Here is a 26754-nt window from a genome sequence, read left to right on the forward strand (position 1 = left end):
TTCCGCTTTTCACTTCCGTACACTGGTTGACTGCAGCGGTAGGTGATCTCCTGGTAACTTCTAAGTTTCGCTTTAGTGTATTCTATTTAGTATTCTATTTCGTGTAATTAAAATTTCATTTTAACATTTGTGAAATTAAAATTTCACAAATGTTAAAATGTTAAAATACCAGAAACGGCAACATCTGAACAGCAGTTTTTGTTGTGTGCCGAGCTGTTCTGTGTCTGGGAAATTTAACTCTAGCGTAAGTTTCCACCAGTTTCCAAAGGATGAGTCAGTTAGGGCGATATGGGTCCGAAACATTCGGCGTGATAAATTCGTTATAAGGAGACACACCACTGTCTGCAGTCGGCATTTTATGCCAGAAGATGTCGTTGAAGGTGGCCGACGCCGTTTGAAACCCGGGGCGATTCCGGTGTTGTTCGCCTGGAACAACTACAACCTGCCGGTCACTCGGCCAAGCGTGTGGCAAAGGACACAGCGGCAAGAGGAGGATGAGGGTGAGGTGCCGATCGATGCCAGCGTGGCTTTGTGTCACGACTACGATAGCAGACCAGAACCTGCATTTATGGACCTGGCCTACGAAAAAATCCACGCACAGCAGCAGGTCATCATAGAGCTACAGAGGCGACTGGAGGAGGTTTCATTGGGGCAGAAGTTTGGACTTGAAAGATACAAGACCTCCGATGAGGACATCAGGTTTTACACAAGGTAGGAAACGTTAATTCACTTCAGTGAATTCTGCTACTCCTTCTGTGTGTGCCAGTTATTCTGTCAATAAAGCTTCACTACACAGGAAGCTACTAGTTGTGCTAATTTCACATGGCAATCAACATAGTCCACATTTTATGCACATATATGTATATGTATTGTGTGTTAAAAGTTATTGAATCTGTGATTAATAAGAAGTCTCAAAATCCAAAAGCTATGCATACAAGATAGTTGAAGTATGTTGTAGTGATATTTTCTATTCTATTCTATTTTTCTACTTGATCAATACCCCCGAATATTGTATTTTGTGTGGCCCAGACAGTTACTTGATCAATAAAGGATAGAAATCTGCTCATGATGTATGGCTCCAATCCAACATGTTCTTACAATTGCACCCCCCCCCCCCCCCAGATTTGCCAGCTACCGCCATTTCAATGCATTTTGGTTGCATCAGGTTGAACCTGTCAGTAGGAGAATTGTCCGTGTTGGACAGTCTTCGTCAACCACAGTTCCTGATGAGACTGCTGACCCACCACGTAGACCAGTAAGTAGACCATCTGATTTTCTGTTTGTCTATGTTGTGAATCGCGAGCAACACCAGCCACCCCACACACAGTCTGTTCTGCCTCCTGCCTTCTAGGAGAAGGTACAGGATCCTCCACAGCTGCTCCACCAGACTCTGTTTCATACACCAAGCGGTTAGAATGATAAATTCTCTCCCCTCACTCCCCAGCCACATGCTTGCACTATTACAGCTAGTCCCCTTGCACTGTACACTGCTGCCCTTCCTCTATACCTACTGTACATACCATGTCCATATTGTACATTGTGTATACTTACTTACTGACTGTCATTCTGCACTGTCAATGTCACAAAGATCTTAGTCTTATGCTGCTATTACGAACTGCATTTTTGCAGAGTGGGAAACGTCATCTTGATTCCTTTGTATATCTTGACATGTGAAGTACGACAATAAAGCCACTTTGACTTTGAATATTTTCGATGTAGTGCTATGCTGTTACAAACACATTTGTCTTACACAATGTACTTCTTTCTTTGTACATTCTTACTAACAGAACCGCTGTCTACCGCTGATTGATGAGCTGTTCCTCTTTCTGGTCTATCTGTCTCTGGGTCTGAAGGAGAGTGATCTAGCGGACCGCTTCAACGTACATCAATCAACTGTTAGTTGAACAATTAGGACCTGGGCTAATTTTCTCTACACAGTTTTGGGTGCTGTGGGCATTTGGATGTCCCCTGATGCAGTCCGTGCCATGATGTCTGACGTGTTTGAAAAGTACTCTGACACACAGGTGATAGTAGACTGCACTGAACTAAAATGTCAGACGCCTTCCTCGCTCCTTTTGCAGAGTGAGATGTACTCCCAGTATAAGTCTCATACCACAGTAAAGGGAATGATTGGTGTGTCCCCGCACGGTGCTGTCACCTTTGTGTCAACACTGTACTCTGGTTCCATTAGCGATAAAGAACTGTTCAAGCAATCTGGAATCAACCCTCTACTAGATGAAAACATGGCTGTAATGGTTGATAAAGGCTTTTCAATTGATGATTTAGTACCGGGCAAAGTACACAGACCACCTTTTCTGGGAAGGAACTCTCAGCTGTCTCGTGAAGATGTTTTAGCTACTCAGGAAATTGCCAGGCTGAGAATACACGTGGAGAGAGTGATTAGGCGCATAAAACAAAATAAATTATTCGATTCCATCATCCCTTTGACTATTAATGGTAGTATCAACCAGCTTTTCGCAGTAGCCTGCCTTCTATCTAATTATCAGAACAAACCACTGGTCAAGGCGTGGGCCAAATAGATGATCTAATTTACCCAGGGTTTCCCACAGCACTTTACAGCTTAGGCGGCCGCCTAAGCAACACATGCCTGCCGCCTTAACTACGTTGTCATATTTCTTTTTTTTTATTTAATAGTTCAAATTGCACAAATTCTTTAACTGTTCTTGTTTCAGTTGTTATTTTGACAATGTTGAGTAGCACTTTTCTTTTAAATATGTGTAGAGTTCAAATTGCACAAATTCGTTAACTGTTCTTGTTTCATTTGTTATTTTGACAATGTTGTTTAGCAGCCCCCCCCCCAACCCATTCTACCTATTGTAAATACATGAAAAATGATTGAAACATAAAATGATTTTAATGAAAATGATTGTCAATTAAATGTTGTGCTCAGTACCTAACGTCTGGTCAGGTACTTGGGCATGTAAATCTTGAAAAAGAACTCGTCTGCCTTCTGTCTAATTACTTTTGTGACCTCTGGGTCAACAACTATTCGTTGGACCAGCATGTCTTCTTGGACACGAATGACAAAATCACACCATGTCATTCCAGTAAGCATAAGTTGCCCCTGCACCTGCCAGTAATATGTGTGTGATTCTTTTAAGAGCAGTGTTCCCTCTTTCATGTTAAGGTACTTGCAATCTACATAGCTGTTAACATTGGGGCACTTGATCTCAACTAGGCCAAAAGGTGGCTGTGCAAGAGGGTCAAATACAAGGCCATCTGGTGAGGTGCCTAGCCATGGGGCATCAGGGTGAATAATTAGGCCTGTAAGCATGTAATTCACGTTCCTGATTTTGCTGTATTCTTCAGCTGCTGTGAACTCCATATCTGCACCTGTTTGAATAGAAGATGTTTCTAAATTTGCAAATTATTGTAATTAGGAGATTGATGTCATTGAAAGGTAACGGTTAATTTCATTTAGAAATGGACAGTTATGTGTGTGTGTGTGTGTGTGCACCTCTTTTCATCTCTGCTGTCTGCCTTGTTCCCTTCAGCATGCGTTCAGCCAGTGACTGTGCTGAGTCTTCTCCCCTCACAAAACACACCTCTCTAAAGTGAGAGGAGGTTATTCTACTCCTGCGCAGCTGATGCCACTCCACATTTCCACCCTGCTCTCTGGTTGCCTCTTCAATCTTTCTGGTCATTTCTAATGTAACAGTCAAACTTTTCAGATGAAAATTTTGTTCGTCTGTTAGTGATAACTCCAGCATGTCTGTCGGGGGAAGCTGATAGTCATCAATGGGTAACTTTGGGAAAGGTGGAGCATCCATGTGGATTGTGATCACTTTAGTGGGTAGTATAGGCTGCTGATAAGACAGAACACTTCCCTTTTGGGCTAAGCCAAATGATGTCTCCACCAGCGTTTTCTCAGGACTTATTGCCATAGTTGCTATGAGGGGCCTCTCTTCTATAGCAAAGTCCTCGTATGTGTCCTCAATGCATAGCAGCCCAATATCAAAAGGGTGCCCATGCACACCCTTGGAGAGTGTACTTCTATGAAACAAAGTGGTAAAGGTAATATTCTACTATGAAAAGGTTCCAATTATAAAAGTAAAATATGTGGTATGCATAGTCTAATGGTTTCAGTAACTGCTCGTGACCTCCAAATACAGTGATATTGTTACAAATCATAACCTGCTGTGCCCCAGCTAATGTTTACATGTATGACCTCAGTGACTACACCTCACCTGCACCTGTTAAGCCTGGGTCTTGTAACAATCATGCTGTTTACAGGCCCGGGTTTTACTCCCTTATGAAGTAAAGAGTCGCCATTATATTACGCTGCACCTCTAATGCTTCTAACCTTAGATCACTATACTTTATTTTAGCAAATTACTATTTTATTGCAGCACACATAGCCTAACTATTACATACATATACAGTGCATTTGCCTCAACCCTTACTGCAGTTCTGGGCTTGTGCCATTGTTGTTCCATTTCTGTACAGGCATGAACAGTGGGGACAACCTGGATATTGAGCTCGGAGTAATGAGCTGTCTGAAAGAGCAGTGCAGCAGTGTGATTGCATACTGCTGTGCCAGCTTTGCATGAACACTGACTTGAGGTCATGATGACGGGATCTGAATCACGAAGCACTATCTGTATACAATACACAAAGAGACAATTGGACAGTTGGCAGAACAGATACCACTAAATTAAGACAAGGGGCTTCCTACAAGTCTACCACAATAAACATATATTGCTCAGTACTGGAATGCCTGCCACTACAGGGTGTCAATAGTTGCAAGTAGTAGCAATTGCAAAAGGGGAGGAAACCCATATATATAGCTTTCGAATGTAATGTCATGGCAAGTGTCCTAATGATTTTATCGGTATAGTGTGTGTGTGTTTAGTATACAAAAATTGTTAACCATACGAGTAGAGGTATACCAAATATGTGTCGATAGAAATATTTACTGTCAATCAACTTTGCACAAATTACCTTCTTTCACTAACAGGTAGACTATAGCCATTTATCAAGTGTCTCAGAAGAATGTGTTGTATTTGTGAATATGGTGTTTACATAGTTGAGAACATGCTGGTGGCCAAATGAAAGCAGTTGCAGTGTAAATATATTCATTCTGAGAGGCTTGATGAACGCATTCTGTACAGTCATTGAACTGAAACAGACAATTTAACAAACCCATCCCTGAACATAGCCTACGCTCAAGCTGTGTGGTTTTTCATTCTTCTGCATGGACCTGTGACAAGCTGCTCTGACAGTGACAGTACCTCTCAACCTGTCTTTGTTTGAAACTGGTGGAAAAGAAGATACAGCATCATTTCATTCATTCATTCATCACAGTTGTCTTTATACAAATCAATGTTTTAGAAATCTGCCAGAACGGTAGCAGCTAGTCGACATTAAACCTAGCAGCTATCCTAGTAGAGTACTAGGATAGTAGTGTCTGGTCTTATAAGTCTACTAGACACATACGACCAGCGTACCACGTCGACAAAGACCAGCTTAAACACACAGGACATCGTAGTAATTATACTGTTGGTAGTATAAACCCATCGCTAAAATGCAGTCTTCATCTGATTGTCTTAATTGTCTGTGAGCAAAAATACTGCTAAACTAACTGATAGCATACAAGTACACAACTAGGCTACTTACAGTTAACTAACGCTAACGAGCGCTATTAGCAAAAGCTACAAATGTAAATACCTTCGTAATTATGAATAAATGAGGAGGCGTAAAACTTAAATCCCTTGTCTAACAGAGTCCCCGGGGCTCTGGACGTCCGTTTGGCAATACTGTGCACATCGGTAATAGTTGTTCGGGGTAGCTCCTGTAAACACCGGCTGTAGAAGGTCGCCATAATAAACTCAGCTTATTGAGCAGCGGACGACCGGAAGCCAAGACCACTGTTTTGTAGAACCCGGAAGAATGTTGCGCATAAGGCCTATTGTATCTAACGCGTGTGAGAGACATACCGTGAGCTACTTCGAGACCCGGGCTTAGGCCCGAGTCTCTCCGCGGGTCTGCCTATCAGCTCTGGCCTCAATCTGAACTCTGTCCTGTGCCGTGTTCCAATATCCATACTTCCATGAGTACACTTAAGCGAAGTACACTATCCGCACTCACTAAGTGCACCAATTTTTGGATGTCAGTGTTGTTCCAAATCCAAAACTCCGTGGTGCACTTACCGGAAGTGACAATCACGACAGCCATCGCTGCTCGTCACCCACAAAATACATCCCGCTTTGAGGGCTGAAAAAATACAGTTTAAAAATCTTTTGTTTGTCAATCCTGCAATATGGGTCCGTTAACGCAGCAAATGTTGAGAATGCACCGACGTCGTCATCTACGTTACCTCCTCCTGACGGTGACAGACAATGCTACGGTAGGTGTTATTTATTATATTTGTCTACCAACGCAGCCCATACAACAGCAGCATTTGAGTTATAGTGGGGGATTAATTTTGTGATATTAAATTCGTAGTCATGATATTATTATATCAATGATCAAGTTTGGTCTACAAGTTTAGTGTACTAGTTCTACTAATGCTCTCTAGTTTCTTGAAAGTTCTTACCATGTGGAGCCTTCATTCATGAATTTAATAGTAACCTATTTGGAGTGCAATGCAGAAGGCAACACATCAACTTAAAAATGACTGATTTTATTAAATAATACAAATAATAAAGAATTCGATAACAAACTTCAATAATAAACAAATAATAATTATTGAAGTCATGTCCACTTTCTCTTACAGCCTCCCAACACCAGGCGGTATTGTCAGCTCAATGATGCAGTGCCGATTCTCAAGGTTTATTTTGATGGCCAGAGTGACATGCAAGTTGACTTCCGCTTGTCAAGGGGATCTTTTAATGCCCTTATGGAATCCATGGGGAGCAACGCAGACCACGGCTGGGATCCGGAGATCGCCTGCCTGGTCTTCCTGTTCTGGTTGGCCAGTGGTACATCCTACCGTGTCGTCTCCAGGGCCTTTGATATGCCCAGAATATATCCACACCACCAGTGCAAAGATTGCCTCCCTGTTTGCTCAAACAGTCAACCATCCTACAGAGGAAGAGATGGTGACTGTGGGCGCAGGATTTGCGCGCATGGCAGGGTCGGCGGCCTTCAACAGGGTGGTTGGGAGCATTGACGGCTGCCACGTCAGAGTAAAGCACCCTTCACAGGATGCCGACTGCTACCTGAACCGTAAACCTTTTTATTCGGTTCAGCTTCAGGCTGTGGTTGACCAAACAGCAAAATTCATAGATGTGTGTTTGGGGTACACCGGGTCAGTGCATGACTCGAGGGTACTAAAGAACAGCCCCCTGTACCTAGAGAAACAGTACCCTGGTGACTCATCGGGGATGGTGGGTACCCCTGCCTGTCCTACCCCATGACCCTGATGACCCCCTACCGTCAGCCTCTCAGGAGCCAGCTTCAGGCAGCGTACAACAGCCGACTGACAAAGGCCAGAGTAGTGGTGGAGCGGGCATTTGGGATCTTGAAGACCAGATGGAGGGGCCATATTTCTGAAGGCGCTGGAGGTGGACGTCCTGTTCGTCCCGGAGGTCATCCTCTGCTGCACCATACTCCACAATATTTGCCTGAGCCAGGGAGACGTGCTGGACCCGGAGGACGGCGAGGACAGCGAGGCTGGAGCTGCAGAGGAAGAGGATCCAAGACGGGAGGCAGCACCCCCAGGCACCATCTCTGGAGCTGAGGAGAGAAATAGAATGGCAGCGCTGTGTTACGCTCCTGACCATGGATAATTGGTCAATTTCAACACCTGTGTATGAACATTGATATTTCTCAAAACATATAAAACATTCAAAATAAAAACAACAAGAACATCAGACAGTCGTCGAGGTGTGATATCCATACTTAAACTACTTGTTGACCGCAGTGAACTTGCATTTTCTGAGCCATAACCACCTGAAGAGAACACAAAAATAATAGGTGGGTTTTCATGGAGCCCTTTTCCATCGGGCTGAGAAATGTGATTTTGTGCAACAGATGTATACACTCACCAGAAAGGTGCATCTCGTCAGACTGTGTTATTGAAACTTGTACTGGTGCTGGCTCTGCTGAACTGTTGGTTGCTCTGGTTGCTTGGAGGACTGTCCAAGACATCTTGTTGGCCTTAATAAAGGACAGATAGTAGTAATGTTTAACCATACAGACATCACAAAGCCCAATCTGGGTATATTAATACCCAACATAATTATATACTCAGTAGCCAATTGACACAATTCAAACTGTTCCTTTCTCAATATAATGCAGTACAGTACACCACCACTAGCACCCATTATGAAATCAATGATGAACAAGGTATAGTTTAGTTATCACCTTTTTGAAAACATCAAAAAAAATGTAGAGAAGATTTTTTGAAGTATAATTCATAGTAGAACTTCTGTACTGGAATGCATTCATTTGAACAGGTGTAGCTAATAAATATATTTTGACTATGCAAATTTTTCTAATGTCAAAAGTTTATTGTACAAATTGAAACACATACTTGTCTTTTGGAGCAGTGACAGAAGTTTCCTGGCTTCAATTGGTCTCAGGACAGAAAGGAGAGCACTCTCCTGCAGGTAGCTCAGGTCTTCCAGGTCCTCAACTCCTAAACCTTGCAGACGCTCCAGCAAAGGCTCAGGGTCTCTCATCTTAGGAAGACTTGATTGGATGAAAGACAGAAGTGGGCTCTCTGTATCCATGACTAGGAGAGTCGAAAAATACTGTTCTTCAAGCATTAGATTTTAACTTTTAACTTACTCTAAGTCAACGATGCTATGCTTAAGTGAAGTTACCCATGTCCCACAAAGCTTGTACACAGGCAAAGGATAATAATCTAGTTTCTGCTCAGGCTTCCAACATTTCATTTCATACAATGGAAATGCTGGCATATAGGACATGTCATGAGGTGTAACAATAAAGTACACATGCTGGTCCTGCATCACAAGCATGAGCTCAATCTGTCCGAATTCAAGTGCCTCACTTTGGTTTAAACACAGAAAGAGTCCCTTTTTGTACTGAGTGCCTTTCCACTGCACCTCGTTAGCTGACTCAACATTGGTTTCTTTGACTAAGGTTTCTTCTACTGCAGAGCACACTGCTTTGCTGTACAGTTCAGCATGGAAAGGAAAGCATGGAGTTCTTAACCACCAATGAGGGTGCAAAAAAGGAGCCAGAATGAAGGTATGCCTGCAGTAGCTGATGGTTCTTTGCAAGTGTGTGACATACATTTTTTAAGTTTTGTGTCTTTCGGACACATCATTTGAAACATGAGTGCTTACTCTCGAACCTCATTGTCCACAGCCGAATGAGTGGGCCAAACTTTAGTATTAAGGCAGGGTAGTGGGTGAGGTAATGGTGCTTTGGTTTTTGTGAAGGAAAGAAATCTTTCCTTCCTTCCAGATAATCACCAATTACAACACTGAGCAATGCAACGTGGGGTACTGATATAGTAGGGGCACAAATCAATTCCACTAGCTCTTTCTGCTGGACAGTCAGTTGCCATACAGGATCCTCTGTGATCTTTTCGGCAATGATAATGGGGAGAAGTCTCAGCAAATACAAGTTTTCGGTAACACTTTATTTTGATAGTCCACTGTTACACTCAACAAGCTATCAGTTGACACTCAACAAGCTATCAGTAGCTGTCAGTTGACACTCAACAAGCTATCAGTAGATATGCAGTTGCATGTTGACACTCAAGAAGCTATCAGTTGACACTCAACAACCTATCAGTTGATATGCAGTTGCATGTCGACACTCAACAAGCTATCGGTTGACACTCAAGAAGCTATGAGTAGCTATCAGTTGACACTCAACAAGCTATCCGTAGATATATCAGTACATATGTGTCAACAGTTTATGAGTTAGCCCTAACCTTAGGGTTAGTGTGAACTCATTCACTGTTGACATGCAACTGCATATCTACTGATAGCTTGTTGAGTGTCAACAGTGGACTATCAAAATAAAGTGATACCAAGTTTTCTGCTGCCTGGCCACCTAATTTCACACCCTTTACTGAAATTTCAGCTGGTTTAGAACTACCATCAGATCCCTGGTAACTAAACTGTTTGGGTTAGGTATGATTGGCATATCTAACCACCAGTCCGTAATTCAGTAGCTGAAACCTCCTCTTATTCCTATCCAATAACCAAGAAGGACCTACACTGACTAATCTGCAACTAACGAAAGTTCTTCCTTTCTGCTTTGGTATTGATCGAGTCAAGACTGTAGCCATCCTGTATTGAAATGGTAAGTTGACAGGGGTAGTTCGGAATTTCCAAGTGAGCCAGTGTGTTATTATCATTGGAGACCATCTTCTGCACGTTTAATTCAGTCCTTATGGTTGCAGAGTTCGCTGGTGATAGGCTAGCTAGCGCAAGTCGACGGTTTCTGCTAGCCTGCCAGTTTTACCCACTCCACAGTACACCCGAGGCAAATCAATTATAACACCAGACAGATGTAATCAGATGTAAATGTCTGTTGATAGAATAATGTTAGAAATAAAACTATCCTTGCGTCGTAATGAGCGTATTACATTTTTAGGGACTACTTTCTCAGCAGCGGCGGATTTTTACTTTGCTCCGGTGTTGCAACCAATTCACTACAGCAGGCCGTAAACCGAGAAGCGCGCTGCAGTAGCCTGCTTCCAACTACAAGGTTAATCTTATTGTATATCAGTATATGCTAGACGTGAACCTCCTAAAATGGCGCAATTTGATTAATTCGGGATATTGTGAAATTATTCTTAGTCTGATTTAGGCCACTACAACTGTATATAAACTATATTTCAATCAACATGGTATTTTATGATTAGGCATATTATTTTTATTTTTTTTGCAGGTATTTATACATTTGTTTTCCTTCCATGTAGCCTAAGGCAAAGAAGAAGGAATGGCTAGAATCTCAGAAGAACATGATGCAATCAGGTAATTTCCATTTTTTTCTGTCAACTAGTAGTGCATGCCCGTAGCGTGTGCATGCCCTAGCAAGTCTGAAACCGCGCCAAAATCACGTGGCCGAGAGCGGTATCGCAGAGGCGTGGTTATGCGAGGGTGCTACAGACACACAGAGCTTGTGGTTTTATATATATTTAACATTTATTCACCGAAGGCGAACAGTGAATAGTGGGGAATAGCCCCCATAATAGTTTTTGTATATACTACACATGTATAATTATTTTAGTATATAATACACATGTATAATTGTATATAATTGTTATAATCTATACTACACATGAACACTTTTGGCCGGGATATATTTGTTTTTATTAGCGGTTTATTTGTTTTTATTAGCGTGACAAGACGACCGTCACACACGCTCCCCACAATATCCCGAATTTGAGATCTCAATCATGGGATATTGCCGAATATCCCGAGATAGCAAACCAATCAAATTGCGCCATCTTAGGAGGTTCACGTGTAGCATATACTAAATATCTATATCTATGTAGATAGATCTACAGGTAAAAGCTTTTTCACTGAATATATTTAAATTCTTAATTCATGTATTCATTGTTGTATTCTGTCTATGTCTTGAAGATAATGAAAGTGTGGCACCCAGTTGCAGCAGCAATAGCAGTGGATTAGGTAATGGTTGTCATTCTCTACCATCATGTTAATGCATACTATAAATCATTGGCTTTGTCATTATGTTTAATAATATTTTTTTATTTGTGGTAATGTTTTATTAAGGATCAGTGTCGGTTGTTGACTTTCTCGAAGCAAAGATCCAGTGGCAAGACAAAACAATTAAAGAGCTTGAAAAAGAGCGCAACTTTCTTCACTCTCAAATCCTGAAGGAGAAATCAAGTGAGTAATATCGGAGCAACTTACCATGGAAATCCAGGGGAAGTGTGAGAAAATTAGATTTTTTCAATGAAGAAAGCTCATTCCAATCAGGGCCTCCACAAGCCAAGCATAGAGCTACACAATGTGTCATTAATGTGAGCATTATTTATTTCTTATTTGTAGCACCCCCCACCACCAAAAATGTGGACAGAGTCAAGGGGAAACACTGATGAGCTCTCTTTTTAGACCATACATGTGTTTGCATCCCTGTATAAACATAAACAAAATAAGTTTTATAGGGGGAAAAAAAAATAAAAAATTCTGATCACAAGCTGTTCTTGTGTCCTCTTCTGTCCTTTAAAGACTACACTGTGGAAGATGAGGAGGATGATGACATGGACGAAGGTGACCTTCTGGTGTCTTCTCCAAACATCAGCGACTCCTCAGAGAGAGATGCCAGCCCAGAAGCCAGAAGCCAGAAGCCAAAAACGCCATCGTCAATCTCGGTCACCCAAACGGACATCATCTCTGGCTCTGTCTGGGCGAGCTCACATGAGAGGTAAGAATTGTTCTACTCAAACCCCTACCAAGTGAGTGACTATCTTATAAGTATGATGATAAGCAATGGGTGAAAGAAATTATGCTATATGTAAAATATGCTCATTAAAATAAGAGTAACATTGCAGTTTCATTCTTCTTCTTTTTTTTGTGGTCAGTCAAAGGGCCAGATGAAGTCGTGGAAAGAAACAAACGCGTGATGAAAACATTTAAGTGTGTGCGCACCATGACGGAGGCATTCAACATCAACAACGTGGAACGGGGGACCATAAAAATGACTGCTCTAATCGCGGGACTAAAGATTGCAGACCCTGACACGTTCCTGACCTTAAAGTACAACCCTGCGAGCGAAACATTGGCTCAGTTCGCCAAGAAGTGTGCATCCCACATCAAAACAGAAAAAAAGGCTATCGTCAAGGACATGAAGTCCAAGGGAAAACTTCTTCCTTTGCTTATTCAATATTAACGTGCTTAGAATTAGGAATTACTTGCATACTGTACTCACTCACTCACTACCTAGCTAGCTAGGAGACACACACACACACACACACACACACACACACACACACACACACACACACACACACACACACACACACACACACACCACAAGATAATATAATGTCGTTCCATTAACGTGCTTAGAATTAGGAATTACTTGCATACTGTACTCACTCACTCACTACCTAGCTAGCTAGGAGACACACACACACACACACCACAAGATAATATAATGTCGTTCCATTAACGTGCTTAGAATTAGGAATTACTTGCATACTGTACTCACTCACTCACTACCTAGCTAGCTAGGAGACAAACACACACACACACACACACACACACACACACACACACACACACACACACACACACACCACAAGATAATATAATGTCGTTCCATTAACGTGCTTAGAATTAGGAATTACTTGCATACTGTACTCACTCACTCACTACCTAGCTAGCTAGGAGACACACACACACACACACACACACACACACACACACACACACACACACACACACACACACACCACAAGATAATATAATGTCGTTCCATTAACGTGCTTAGAATTAGGAATTACTTGCATACTGTACTCACTCACTCACTACCTAGCTAGCTAGGAGACACACACACACACACACACACACACACACACACACACACACACACACACCACAAGATAATATAATGTCGTTCCAGGGGTCACATCACATGGCCTTTTTCCCACTGGGTCTTCTCTCCCCCTCTCTCTCTCCCCCTCACTCTTCTCTCTCCATCTACCATTCTCTCTCATTCTCACTCTTCTCTCTCATTCTTCCCCTTGCTCTTCTCTCTCTCCCCTCTACCTTTCTCTCTCATTCCCGCCCATGCGCTTGTCTCTCCCTCTCTCCCAGCCGGAAGCTGTAAAGTTACACCCCTTATGTTGAATTTGAAGATTTGTTCTGTTCTCTTTACGCCTTTAAGCGCCCTTAAGCGTACATATTATGTTTTGTTACTGTGTCCTAGTGTATGATTTTCTTTTATTTAAAATGTTAATGAAAGTTCTTCATTAATAAAAAAATTGCTGGCTATCAATCTGCTTATCTGTTATCGTGTGCAGTAATTATGGTTTACTAAGTGTGAAGAGGGGGTAACTTTAGAATAGGGAACATGTGAGGCTTAATACTTATTGAATTACCCATGAATTAAATATGAAAAACAGCCAACTTTAGAAGAGGGAACATATTCTGACCTACAATGGCTTAATATGTAGGTATATGGAAAATATTAACACTTGTAGTTATGCATTTTATTCAACAAGAACAGACCATAATAATGATGTGTTGTAAAGGGTTTATAATTATTCATGAGATGCTGACACTTAATAAGGCCCTTACTAAACTTTTGTCTGTTCAGATCATAATTCATGGTCAACAAGGTCCTTATTTACCATCAATTATCAGGTAATTAGGGGGTTACAGCAGAGAAACTTGTAGTAAATTGGTCTGTTAATGGCAGAATATGGTCATGTAGACTAAAGTATGAATTAAGTAAGGGATAATGTATAGAACGCCGGTAATTATCGAGAAAATAAGCCCCGACAGGGCGAACAGGACACCGACGCGCAGCGGAGGTGTCTTGCTTCGCCATGAAGGGGCTTATTTTACGATAATGACTGGCAAAGTTCTATACATTATCCCGCTTATTACACGGCTACTTGCCAAAACGAAACAATTTATTTACAATGTATTTGTTATCAGCATTCATAGTGTTGATCAGCAGAGAAATAGTCCGCCCAAGATGTTGACGTCGCTAAGCGACCGAGGACGCTTGGGTTGGACCCTTAGGTCCATGCTTATTACACGGCTACTTGCCAAAAAGAAAAAATAACCACAAAAAAAATGTTAGTGCTTATTTTTATTTATTCATGTTGAACTGTACATTCCCATTAATTGTAAAATTTGACAAGGAGAATGGGGCTTCTTTTGGAATATCGAAGGAGATGTTTCTGTCTGCATTCCTGATTTCTTCGGGGGCCATGGACACACCTTAGGAAAACGACAGCACGTTAGCCAGAAAATGTTTGACATTTCAGATCGTTTATGTAAGACTATGTAGGCCTAATATAACTCACCAGATCTGCTATTGCTGGGATGAGAGGACAGGACTCTGCTCCACTTTTCCCTGTCTGTCAAGGATGGAGTCCAATAGCTCCTCAGACTGTCCTCACATCTGTGCCCTGTCACAGACAATATTTCCCGACTCTCCAGACCAGCCTGCGACAGCAGTTGGACAGCGGTGCTGCGCAGACTGTGGTTGGTATACCTCCTGGAGAGGCCCGCTTCCTTGCTGAGTTTAGGCAACATTTCCCCAAGGAAATTGTGTCCCATGGGCTCCCGAGAGTACCATTCATCCTGCTTGTTAAGCAGCTGCTGGTCCTTTTTGAGAGGGTGCAAGTAAAATGACTCGGCATCGTGGGGGCAAATGGAGATGTACTTTTTAAAACTGGCAACGGGGCAATGTGGGTTGTCAGGTTCCGAGAAAATGTAGCCATGGTGGTTTTCTTTGCATGGATCTATGGCATCTTTGTGATTTTTTGTCTCAGCGTTGTGTGAAAGAGAAATATACTTGTTGCTATTCTCGTCTTTTTTTAAAACAAAAGAGGCACTCGTTAAGAACCGATTGCCCTCTCTGCCGCGTCTTGCCAGATGCAGCTGCACATCGAACCATACCTTCCTGACAAGTCCGTGAGCTGTGTTGACAGAAAGCGCCTCAGAGTTCATGAGCAACTGTAGGTCTTTCGTTGAGATAGGGGGGTGATGCTTGCTGGTGTCTTTGCCTTTTTTCTGTAGGTTTTTGATTACGGACTTGAACACATCATTGCTCGATTTGAAGCTGACAGATTTCATAGTGTCAAATCTGGGCAATTATCCATTATCCCGCTTATTACATGGCTACTTGCCAAAACGTAGTATATGAACTAAGTGCCATATACTCGCACTTGAGTATGCCTTGCCGTTTGTATTTTGCACTGACGGATAAAAGGATCGTAGCATCTTATTTAGATTCTCTGAACTTTTGTTTAACAAGTCTGATGACATGTTTTTCTCTGTCAACCAGTCTTGGAAAACTGACATGGCCCATATTGTGCTTTTTAGTATTAATTTCGTGTCGATCCTCTTCTATTTGATCAACTTCTCCCTCATTCAAAACTTTGTCTCCTCTCTTTGTAGTTTTTCTCTTTTGCCGTTTTTTCCAATTTTATTTGAGTTAATTGGTAACTCAGCCATAGTGTCCTGCCTTCAACGTTGCTTTCGGCTTCAGATCAGCTGGCGTCGCTTAGCAACCAAAGACGCTGGGGTTAACAAGTTACCGGACTACGTGCGGAGTGATACCAAAGGCAAGAAGTCCTTTTGTTTACCTTGACAGCGGTCATTATTCATCCGTTGCCAATGAATTATCCAAAAATAATTGACCGCCGGAAGTTGTGAAGCGCCCATGCAAGTGAACGGAATGTTGAAAAGACCCGTGTAATAATCATTTATAATGGATAATAAAGGGCTAATGTACTGCTAATATCCATGTTAGTAAGCAGCTAGTTTATGATTAATATGTGTATCTTAATTTAAAGTGTTACCGAAGACTGTATAAATAAAAATGCTTTATCTACTGTGAAACACTCATTTATCTTCAAGCTATCATGTTCAAATAGCACCTATACAATTAAAATGTCTCCTATCTGGAAAAAGCAGCTACTTTAGATTAGTTTCAGATGTTCAGATGTCAATGTTGGTAAAAGCCAAGCACAAAAGACACCTTTGCAGAAACTCCAGCGTTGATGCCAGCTCTGACGGGTAATGAATGTTGAAACAATAGAAGCTCCCAAACATTGAGCACAGGGCAGAAATGAATGAGGGGATGTGGTCGTTAACGATATTTCGATCCACGCTCAGCATGGTGCGCCTTGAAGAACAGCAGGATTGTCCTAAAGAGGAAAAAAAACTAAAAACATTAAAAGGCAAGTCTTCCTGAAACATTTAAAACAACTTTTTAAGCACTTTTCTTTCATAGTTTTCAAGGTCTATTAAATTGCTTGACATAGACACAGTGTGCTGTATACAGGTGGAGAGTGAAATGTAGAGCCTTTTAAGGCAAATTTGACTAAATTACTGAAAAAATATACTTACCGCACACAACAATGGTAGGGGTCAAGTGGACTTTTCCATCTGTATTTCCTCGGCCAGACACGTGTCCTCAACATTACAGAACATTGCGTCTTCTTTCTCATTGAAGTATGACCACAGAAGCCGCACCATCCCTTTGACGTCTTCAGAGAGACCCCACAGCTCTCCTCTCATTGCTTTTAACTTTGTTAAAGCCTGTAGGAACCTTTTGTTCTTGTGGACAGCAACAGTGTTCAGGTAGTTCAGGAGTCGTTTCCCTTTCATATCCAGATTCCTCGAACGTTTCTTGAAGCCCAATTCTGGTGAGTTCCCTGAAGTGGACTGCCATGCCAAGTTCCTCAAAGAAAAATGGCCACTGTTCAAGGAGATGCTTGATGTTTTTCCCCTGGTTAACTTCTTTACGCTGGGAGTAGAAAGTGTTCTTCATTAGGCTTTTGAGCTCCTCTGAATTAACGTCCGGTCTCTTCATTTTTTCTCTCTTTTCCTTCTGGCTCTCTGGGGTCTCTCCAAGAGGAAGGAATTTTGGATCCCATGTTATGCACCCATAAGTGTCCTGGATTGCTGCTCTCTTTTCTGGGGGGACTTCATCGGTGTCAGAATCATCAGTGCGATACCTTCGCTTTCTTATTTTTGGGGTTGTTGATCGCTTCACATTCTCGATACGTTTTGCAATTGCTTAACAAGAGTGATACCCTTGCCCCATCACGTCTCCTTCTATGATGTCTTGCAAAGATTTGGGATATTTTGATACCATCTTCTTTGCAACTTCAATAGAGCTCCTTCTATTTATTCAGGACATTTTTTGTTTCATCTCATGAACCACTAGGCGGACCATCTCCCTTCTCATTCTTGGACTTGGTCGCTTTTCTCTCTCCAAAGTCTGCATCAGTTCCTCTGGGAACTTATCCCACGGAATCACAAAGGTAACCACCCAGTCGACATGAGGGCTTTGGCTGCTGTTAGAAGAGGTTGGGGTTAATCTACCTGGTGAAAGAGACTGCAAGGATGGAGGAGGTCCTGGCGAAGCATCAACAGATGAGCTGCTGGTTGTAATACTTGACTTCCATTTTTGTTTCAAGACAGCAACGACTTTTCGTGGTTGAATTGGCCTCAGCGCAGACAGCAAGTCAGCTTCCTCAATAAACTGGAAATCATCATAGGTCTCTACCCCAAGGGATTGTAAGTGCTCTTCTAAAACATCCTTTGTCATCTCTGGAAGGTCAGGCAAGACTTCAGTGATCGCGGAGCATAGAAACGATTGTCCAAGGCAGTCATATCTATAATCAAAGAAGAATGACAACTGAAGAGAAATAAATAAGCCAACGCATAACACATAGTTAAGCTGAAACTCTACTTGATTGCAAAGTGTTATGCGAGTGATGATTTAGACATTTATGCATCTTAAAAGGAAAGCTAAGACCACTTTCAAAAGCTTTTCAAATGTTTTTTTTTTAATTTTACCAAGCATACTATTTTTAGAATAGTTTCTTAATCTCACTGGCCAGGATCATGTTTATTTCAACAGCACACTTTGTTTTAGGGGAAAGACTTGTGCCCCGTTCACAATGTATGATGGTAATGGGTAGAAATCTACCAAGTCACTAATGTTAAGACATTGCATCCTGGTACTCTGTTTTGTCACTGGGTACATATGGTATTCAGAAAGATAGTCAGCTTTATGTACATCAATGACAAAATACACTGCTGCTTCCATTTTAATCAGAATGATGACAAGTTCTCCATACTCCATGGACTCATCATTTTTTGACACAAGGAAATTCCCTTTTTCATATGATGTGCCTTTATACTGTATGTTGGTGGAAACAGTAGTATTGTTTTCATCAAAGCCAAACTCTCCGATTGCATGTTTAATTGCGTCACAGTAGAGGTTGAGGTAAAAAATACAGCTCTCTTTGACTTGCAGGAGCTGAGTGCATCCTGGCCCAACTGCAAGATATGCCTGGAACTGCTGATGTCGTTCAGCTAAAGTCAGACGGATGTCTTTTGAAGTAGCTGTGTTTACTTTCAAAACGCATCATCCATACTCTGATTAAAGGGCCAAATTTCAAGATTTGTGCCGGATAGTGCCGCAGGAAGTGGTGTTTTGGTTTGAGAATAGTCTCGGGAAATAAACACTTTCTTGATTCCAAAAATCTTTTGCGCACAAATCATATCGACAATATCTTTAAGCTGAAGAATTAACTGCCATACATCGTCTTCTGCACTTTGTCACTAATCAATACAGGGAGCAACCTTAACAAATTCCAGTTCTGAAAAGCTTGACCCGAAAGCTTGGACACCTCGGGTTGGATCAGAGGGAGAAAGTGATTGAAGAAGGGGAAGGAATGTAAGGAACGCAGACAGGGCGGTCAGGGACCGACCCAGAGGTAACAAATCAACAACCCTGAATTGGGGTATTCGAGTTACATGGTGATCGCAGGATTTTGGAATAATTATCTAGACTCCAAAACATGAGCAATTAGCGTTAAAAGTTGTCTGCACACCACACTCCACAGGAGTCAAGGGGTTTAATGGCGCCAGGGGGAACCGAGTTGCACTCATCAAAAGAGGAGCTGACCCAACCCATGGACTCTGCGGGAGCGAGGTGGATAGGTGGATGTTGTTTTGGTGCTTGGACCTGACGAGGTCTAGGTGCCAAAATAACAACACAAATAAAATATTTCCTTAGAGATTACGATAGTAATAGACATTTTATTAAAAGTGATCTTATAATTTAGAAAAAACAATAGGCAATACTTAAAATTAGACCAAATAAGTATGATAAAACGTTATCCAAATTTCTAATTCAGGTTATTCACAATGACAAATGTCATTTCAAATAAATAAGAAAGGATATGTGTGTGAGCCTGTTCTCGTGTGTGTGTCAGGGCCGCCGAGGTAGGGGAGAATCCTCACCAACTCAGAGTGATGGAATACACAAGGGGATACTGAAAGCATGCTTCAGGTAAAACAATATGGTTAATTAGAAAATGGAAACAATGTATCAATTGAGTGTTGATTAAACTAGATAAGGACAACATAGAGGGTTAGGGTTCGGTACATAGTAGTGAATCAAAATGTGGAAAACACTAAGAGCAAGCAATAGGTATATAAAATAATAAAAGGTAGATAGGTATATATAAAATAAAAGGTTAAATTAGGTCGTCCAATTTAAATAGAAGGGAATTGTGATTTTGAGTAACGGTTAAGACAGAAGTGAGTCGCCCAATATTGAAAAAGCAAGTTTCAATATTGTGATTTTTGTTTTCTTTCACATCTCCCTAGTTAAGGACAATAGGTGGATTGACGCCACATCTGCTGGGAAGGGGTCCTACATGCTATGTTCTCAATTTGGATTCCGAAATAAAAATGTGTTTACCTTTCAAATGCTACTATTGCTGATGCAACACTTTTATAAATTTAACTCTGATAAATTACCTTTTGTTTTATAGTCGCCCTGATGTGTATCCATTACACACACTCTTGGCTGAGTGTGTGTTTTAGGAAAAAATTAGAAAACAAGGTTTTTCTTCACCATACTTGCAAACAATGATTGACATCCAGCTAAATGAGTGTGAAATATTTGAAAAAACAATCAATACTCCAATGGGACACATTCCCAAAACATTTTGACAGTTGGTCATGGACTATGTTGACATGTTGTACATGTAGTTATCATTGACAGGTTCAGCAGATGGGTAGAAGCAGTCCCATCAAAATACCAAAGTACGGCTACAGTAATCAAGTTTCTGACTAGAGAAGTCATGCCAAGGTTTGGAATTCCCTCACAAATTAACTCAGACGAGAGGGCAGCGTTTATTCTGAAAACAATCAAACAAGTGATTTAACATCTGCATGTCAAATAAAGACTAGACTGTGTCTACAATCCTCAAATCACAAGGTATGATGGAGAGAGGAATAATTAACAAAATTAATTTAAAGTACTAAATTAAAGGATTAATGCACTACGACTGACCCTAATGAGTTATCGCATGAAAACTAACAGAACGACACATCTAACCCCGCATGAAATGCTTAAGGAAAATTGTTTTAAACAAATAACGGCTGTACATAAGTTTGTAATTCCAGCGAAAGAAGCACAGAGTTTACGCTTTGGCGTACCACAAGGGTCGGTTCTTGGTCCATTACTTTTTGCAATTTACATGCTTCCCCTGGGCGACGTTATCCGCAGCTTCGGAATTAGTTTCCATTGCTATGCGGATGACACCCAGCTCTACATTCCTGTAGATTCCGGGGACTCGGCCCAGATTCAAAGGGTTGAGTCCTGTCTGGCTGCTGTGAAGGGCTGGATGTCACAAAACTTCCTACAGCTTAATACTGGGAAGACAGAGCTGATAATTGTTGGCTCGAAGCGGGACCGCGAAGAGTTTGAGGATGTCTCTCTGTGGTTGGATGGCTTCGCCATCCCACAGAGTGCGTCCGTCAGAAATCTTGGTGTCCTGTTTGACAATGTTTGACTCAATTATGTCTTGTTTGACTCAATTATGCTTTGACCAACATATAAGAAGTATAACTAGAATTGCCTTTTTCCATCTGAGAAACATTGCAAGAATCAGACCAATGTTATCTGCAGTGGATGCAGAGACACTGATTCATGCATTTGTTTCGTCAAGACTGGACTATTGCAATGCACTGTTCTCGGGATTACCGAACTCTACCACAAAAAGTCTACAGCTGGTACACAATGCGGTAGCTAGACTGCTGACCAGAACGAGAAAGATTGATCATATTACACCTATTCTCGCCTCTTTACACTGGCTACCAATAACTTTCAGATCAGACTTTAAGGTGCTATTGCTAACCTATAAAGCCTTGCATGGATTATCTCCATCCTACCTGAAGGACCTGATTATTCCTTATAGTCCTTCTTGGTCCCTCCGGTCTTCGGGAGCGGGCCTTCTTTCATTGCCGAAGGTAAAAAAGAAATCAGCTGGACAGAGAGCGTTTGCCTATCGAGCCCCCTTCCTATGGAATAGGCTGCCATCAGTGATCAGGGAAGCTGACTCTGTGGAGCTATTCAAAGGAAAGCTCAAACCGCACCTCTATAATCTTGCATTTGGAGTGTGAAAACGACAGATGCGAAGTGAAGACTACTCTGTTTGCTTGTGCTTTTCTTATTACATTACCACTATGTACTTTTCCGTTCTAATTCACTATTCTGTCTGTTCTAGCGTGTTGCGGGTACTGGACTGGATGCCTGGACTCTCCTCATGGATAACCGGCCAGAACCCCATCACCATTTTAATATGATGTGCATGTATTTACCTGTATGTCAATTGTGGCACCCATTGCACTCCTGACCATCCCTGGAAGAAGGGATCCCCTACACTGCGTTTCTTCTCAAGATTTCTTCCTTGCTGATTCAAGGGAGTTTTTTCTTGCCCGTGTGGGGGCATGGGTAAAGGGGGGTGTCACAAATATTTGGCCTGTTAAGCCCTTTGAGACTGTAATGGTGATTAAGGGCTATACAAATAAAATTGAATTGAATTATTTGTATTATGCATAATACTTTTATTCAGTAGTCATCACATACAAGTGCATGTAATTTAAAACGCAGACTGTTTACAGTTTTAGTCCCAGTCTGTTCCCCTTCCCATGTTTGTTATTATATACTTTATTACTTTATTACTACTTATTCTTATATACTTATTTCACTTTTTTATACTTTATTTTTTTTACTGTTTTGTGCTGTTCCTGCACTTTTACATATCTTTTTACTTTTTTATTTACTTTTCTACCTGTATGTAAATATTGTAAATATTTGTAAATAAAAACTCAAATTTCCCATGAAAGCCACAGGTGTCAGCTCTCAAATACTTTTTGAATTGTGTTCCTGTCTGTTACAGGGGCTGAGAAATCAGTAATTTAGTAGGCGTTGACACAATTGCTGAATTTCTAGAAAAACTTCAGGTTTTGGGGGCTTTCCTGAAATCGCCTATAGGTTTTACAGGCATTTTTTCCAGGCGCTTTAGGCCTAAATGGGTTAAACATCCATGCTGTTTGCTTTTTTTGTGTCCGTAAACTTAAAACCCAATATTTTGTTCATCTTCACAAGTTTTTGCCCTGCTGGCAAGTAAAAATAGACCATGCTTTGAAATCGGACTCCTGACTCTGTGGTTCATTATTTGAAACGTTATCAGTTTTCCTGAACTATCGAATCAGAATATTTCTCTAACAAGAATCCATAATTATTTAATGCAATATATCTTTGTAAATATACTTTTCTCCCCCATAGATACAGTAATGGTGTTTTTTTGGAAGTGACGGGGAAACAAGAGTATACGGAAATGCATACAGCAAAAAACAGTGTATTGTACTCTATGGGTGTACATTTAACACCCATTTCGGGGTATATATAGGTCCAAGAGTTCAGTGTTCACTGAACAATGTTAGAGTAAAATATGTATTCCAAATTTAGAGTTACATTTGAACACTTTGAGAGTGTAAATGTACTCTATTAGTGGTACTTTTGGGCACTCATTCAGTGCTTCCTTACACCTGCAGTGTAAACCTAGAACCCCAGAGAGAAAAAAGATGTACTCCAAGTCAGTGTTTTGTAGCACTTCGCAGAGCTGATTATTTAATACTTCTAGAGTGAGAATGTACTCTGACTGGTGTACAACCAACACCTTTGAGGTGAATTATCAACACTTCATGAATGAATAGTCTACACATTAGATTCTTGAAAACATTATATTTTTATTGATGCTGCTGTTGTTACAGTGCATACATTTATAATATAGTTAACATTATAATTAAACTTAAATTATTTTACATCAAGAACCATATTTAGTTTTACATTTATATGATGGAACCAACAACTTGAAAATAAATAAATGTGTCCCTGTCAACCAATTAAAGTGGAATTCCGGTGTATGTTTTGTATGATAACGAGTTGAAACGTTAGTTTTGGAGCACAAAAAACGTACAATAAGGGTATAAACATATAAAACGAGGCATTGAGAACTTTGTAAGTGCACAGATTGTTTATTAAAAAGTACATTTTATACACACAATACCATCAGTAGATCACCCGTCGACGCCATTTTGTTTTCAAGACTCGATAAGTAGATTGACAATCACAGAGATTGTGACATCCATCAGCAACACACAAGCTCTGGCGGCATGCCATGGGACCTTTAAAAAAAAAAATATATATTATCAGTATACAATTACCTTGTGAAACTTCACTACAAGATCCACAGCTTCCCGGATACTGATTTTGACAGCTCCCTTCTTTCCACTTGGAGGTGGTGGCAGGAGGTAGACCAGCAGGAGAAGTGAGGCCATGTCACTATCCCAACCTGAAAAGGGAGAGCACATACTTTGAGCATGAAATACACCTGATGAAAGCACATGACACAACATATAAGGTTCAAAAAGTTCTTGTCAATAAATAGTCAGCATCTAAAAAGGTGGCCAAATACAAACAGGTTATTATCATAGGACCCTTTTTTTAAAAAAAGGGTCCTATGTTCCCCAGTCTCATGCAAAGAGGGGATCATAGGACCCGGGGAACATAGGACCCGGGGAACATAGGACCCGGGGAACATAGGACCCGGGGAACATAGACACGCTCCCACTAAATTGAAGCCACGTGCCTTGTTAGCATTAGCTAAAAAATGGTAAAGAGGCGTTAGCTAAATTGAAGACATGTGCCTCATTAGCATTGGCCATTAAGTTTGACATTAGCTAAAATCGTTAGCATTTATAAGTTGGTTATCAGATCTAAAAGACGAAGAAATGCTGAATATTCTGCATTCAGGGTTTCTGCAGGTTTGAACAAGTTAAATTTAAGACTTTAATACCACATTCCTTGGCGATATTGATTCGATCCTCTCTAGTCAACCGTCTCTGCCGAAACAGTTTGCCGCGTAGTGTGGAAGAGAACAAACGGTCACATGTCTCTAGATTCAACCAATGAGAAGTCATTGGTTGAATCAACCGTTAGACACTCAGGGAGTCCATCATCCTTAAATTACTCTTCACCAGCATTATACTTAGAGACAACACCCAAGAGTGTTTCTGGTACACCCCAAAAAATGTACTTGCGCCTATTCAACACCAAAGTGTATAAAATCTACTCTGGTCATGAGTGTTAAAAAGGATTTTAACACTTTGGCATTTGCTGTGCCATAGTCAACATTTCAAAGGCACATACACTTATGACTCTACGTTTACAATTAATGGGTATAACACACAGAAGTACAAGTCCATAAAGATTGAATAAAAGTAGCTTCAAACTTGAAATAAATCATCAGCAAGTGCTGGAATACATGCGATTATGATCACTGATAGAATTAATACACAAAATGTGACCAGAGCTGCCACTATGCAAACAAACGTGCAACGAGTAAAGATCCAAAACTTCCAGGACAGACCACAGGTGTCCTCTGGTAATCACACCTTCCCCTCCACCTGATCAACTTGCAACTGAAACACAAAAATGGAACATAAGACAGGGAGAGGAGGCATTTAGTCACATGATACATTCAACAAAAATGTTCTTGTGGAAAAACTAAACACAAAATCTTTTTGACTAGCACTTTTCACTTTGTAAATTGCTGTCCCAACACTTCAGGAAGAACAGTAGACGGAAGAAAGTCTCAACTCTGGGAATGATGTTGTCCCACAGGTCAACATCACGCACAATTCTCTCTACAAAGAGGTCCTTTTTACTCCAGACAACGAAGTCGCAGTAATCAACGTCAACGATGTGGAGCTGAGCCTGTACTTGATAGAAGTAAGCATGGCTCCTGTCCAGCTTCACAGTTCCCCCATCGTTGATGAGACAGAAGCCCTGGTCCCCAGCACACAGGCGTAGATTGGCCTCCTCTTCTTTGCTGTGTGGGCACTAAAAGTTCACAATAAAAACTAGAACTGCAAGCAGTTATGCAGGGGTCCAAGAAATGTGCATTTCGCCAGCACAACGCAAAGCATGTGTTCAAAACGCTACCGTGAAACGGTGGATATAAAGGTTTTGACAGTGAGAGATCCTGAGTGTGCTAACGGCTACATTAGCTGTGAAACTTTTTTTTATTTGGTGAATGCTCAGCGCCACCGTAAGGATGATATTTGTAGACGCAATATAAAACCACAATTTACCTTTATCTCACAGATGCCAGTTCCATGACAGGTGCACGTGACACATCCATCCGGTGATGCTCCCATGTATGGCCATTTAGGATTCAGCGACAGCCCGATATCCTTACAGGACAAGCTCTGGTGGTGCAGACTTTGCAGTCCTTCATACTGCTTTCTGGCAGTTGCCTCATATTTGCATCCATACCTGTAATGTATAAAAATAGGAATAGGAAAATAACTTATTATTGTACAATAATAATTAGTACATTTTAGATTTTCACACCTGTGCTGTCCTAACCTAACCCTTATCTTTGCCTAATAAATAACTTGTTGCTGCTGTAGAAAACTTGTGTGCCTCTGGGTAGCATATCGACTTGATCAATGACCTTGACGGCTGTAGAAGACTAGTTTGTAGAACCTGCTTCAATTTCGAGGCTGTTATCCTTCCTGCTCTTTGGCTAAACCATAGAGTTGATGAGCTCTGGTTTCTGGTCTCCTCCTCTACTGCCTGGACCTGTAACTGTGTCAGCTCTTCCTGTATGAAGTCCTGGCATGCTTTTTGCAACTCTGTTGGGGATAGCTGTAGCATCTCTGGTTTCCTATACTGAATAAGTCTTTTGGGTAGCTTGCTCACAGACTTCGG

General features: G+C 41.2%; 2 protein-coding genes across 3 annotated transcripts; one reads left to right on the plus strand and one right to left on the minus strand.

Annotated features, from left to right (window-relative positions):
- The first annotated feature begins 244 nt into the window (after positions 1 to 244).
- LOC130387055 (uncharacterized) lies at positions 245 to 3357 on the plus strand. Of its 2 annotated transcripts, none has more exons than XM_056595996.1 (3): positions 245 to 711; positions 1123 to 1255; positions 1788 to 3357. In XM_056595996.1, exons 1-3 carry the CDS (start codon positions 359 to 361, stop codon positions 1902 to 1904), a joined length of 603 nt encoding a protein of 200 aa, XP_056451971.1. In that variant the 5' UTR covers positions 245 to 358; the 3' UTR covers positions 1905 to 3357. The 2 variants fall into 2 exon arrangements, with proteins under 2 accessions (XP_056451971.1, XP_056451972.1); XM_056595997.1 differs by having other exon boundaries at positions 1132 to 1255.
- Positions 3358 to 14657: 11300 nt separating this feature from the next.
- LOC130387054 (uncharacterized) lies at positions 14658 to 16858 on the minus strand. Its single transcript, XM_056595994.1, has 2 exons — positions 14957 to 16858; positions 14658 to 14870 (listed from the first exon to the last, which is right to left on the minus strand). Exons 1-2 carry the CDS (start codon positions 15729 to 15731, stop codon positions 14740 to 14742), a joined length of 906 nt encoding a protein of 301 aa, XP_056451969.1. The 5' UTR covers positions 15732 to 16858; the 3' UTR covers positions 14658 to 14739.
- Between the last annotated feature and the right edge of the window lie 9896 nt (positions 16859 to 26754).

The sequence above is a fragment of the Gadus chalcogrammus genome, chromosome 8 (genome assembly GCF_026213295.1).
Source record: "Gadus chalcogrammus isolate NIFS_2021 chromosome 8, NIFS_Gcha_1.0, whole genome shotgun sequence".
Taxonomy (NCBI): domain Eukaryota; kingdom Metazoa; phylum Chordata; class Actinopteri; order Gadiformes; family Gadidae; genus Gadus; species Gadus chalcogrammus.

Bases quoted from the DNA above. Each gene is read 5' to 3' on its own strand.
- LOC130387055 (XM_056595996.1), top strand. From the start codon at position 359: ATGCCAGAAGATGTCGTTGAAGGTGGCCGACGCCGTTTGAAACCCGGG. The intron at 712-1,122 runs GTAGGAAACGTT...CCCCCCCCCCAG, and splicing joins GACATCAGGTTTTACACAAG to ATTTGCCAGCTACCGCCATT. The intron at 1,256-1,787 runs GTAAGTAGACCA...TCTTACTAACAG, and splicing joins CTGACCCACCACGTAGACCA to AACCGCTGTCTACCGCTGAT.
- LOC130387054 (XM_056595994.1), bottom strand. From the start codon at position 15,731: ATGAAATCTGTCAGCTTCAAATCGAGCAATGATGTGTTCAAGTCCGTA. The intron at 14,871-14,956 runs GTGAGTTATATT...CGTTTTCCTAAG, and splicing joins TCCCAGCAATAGCAGATCTG to GTGTGTCCATGGCCCCCGAA.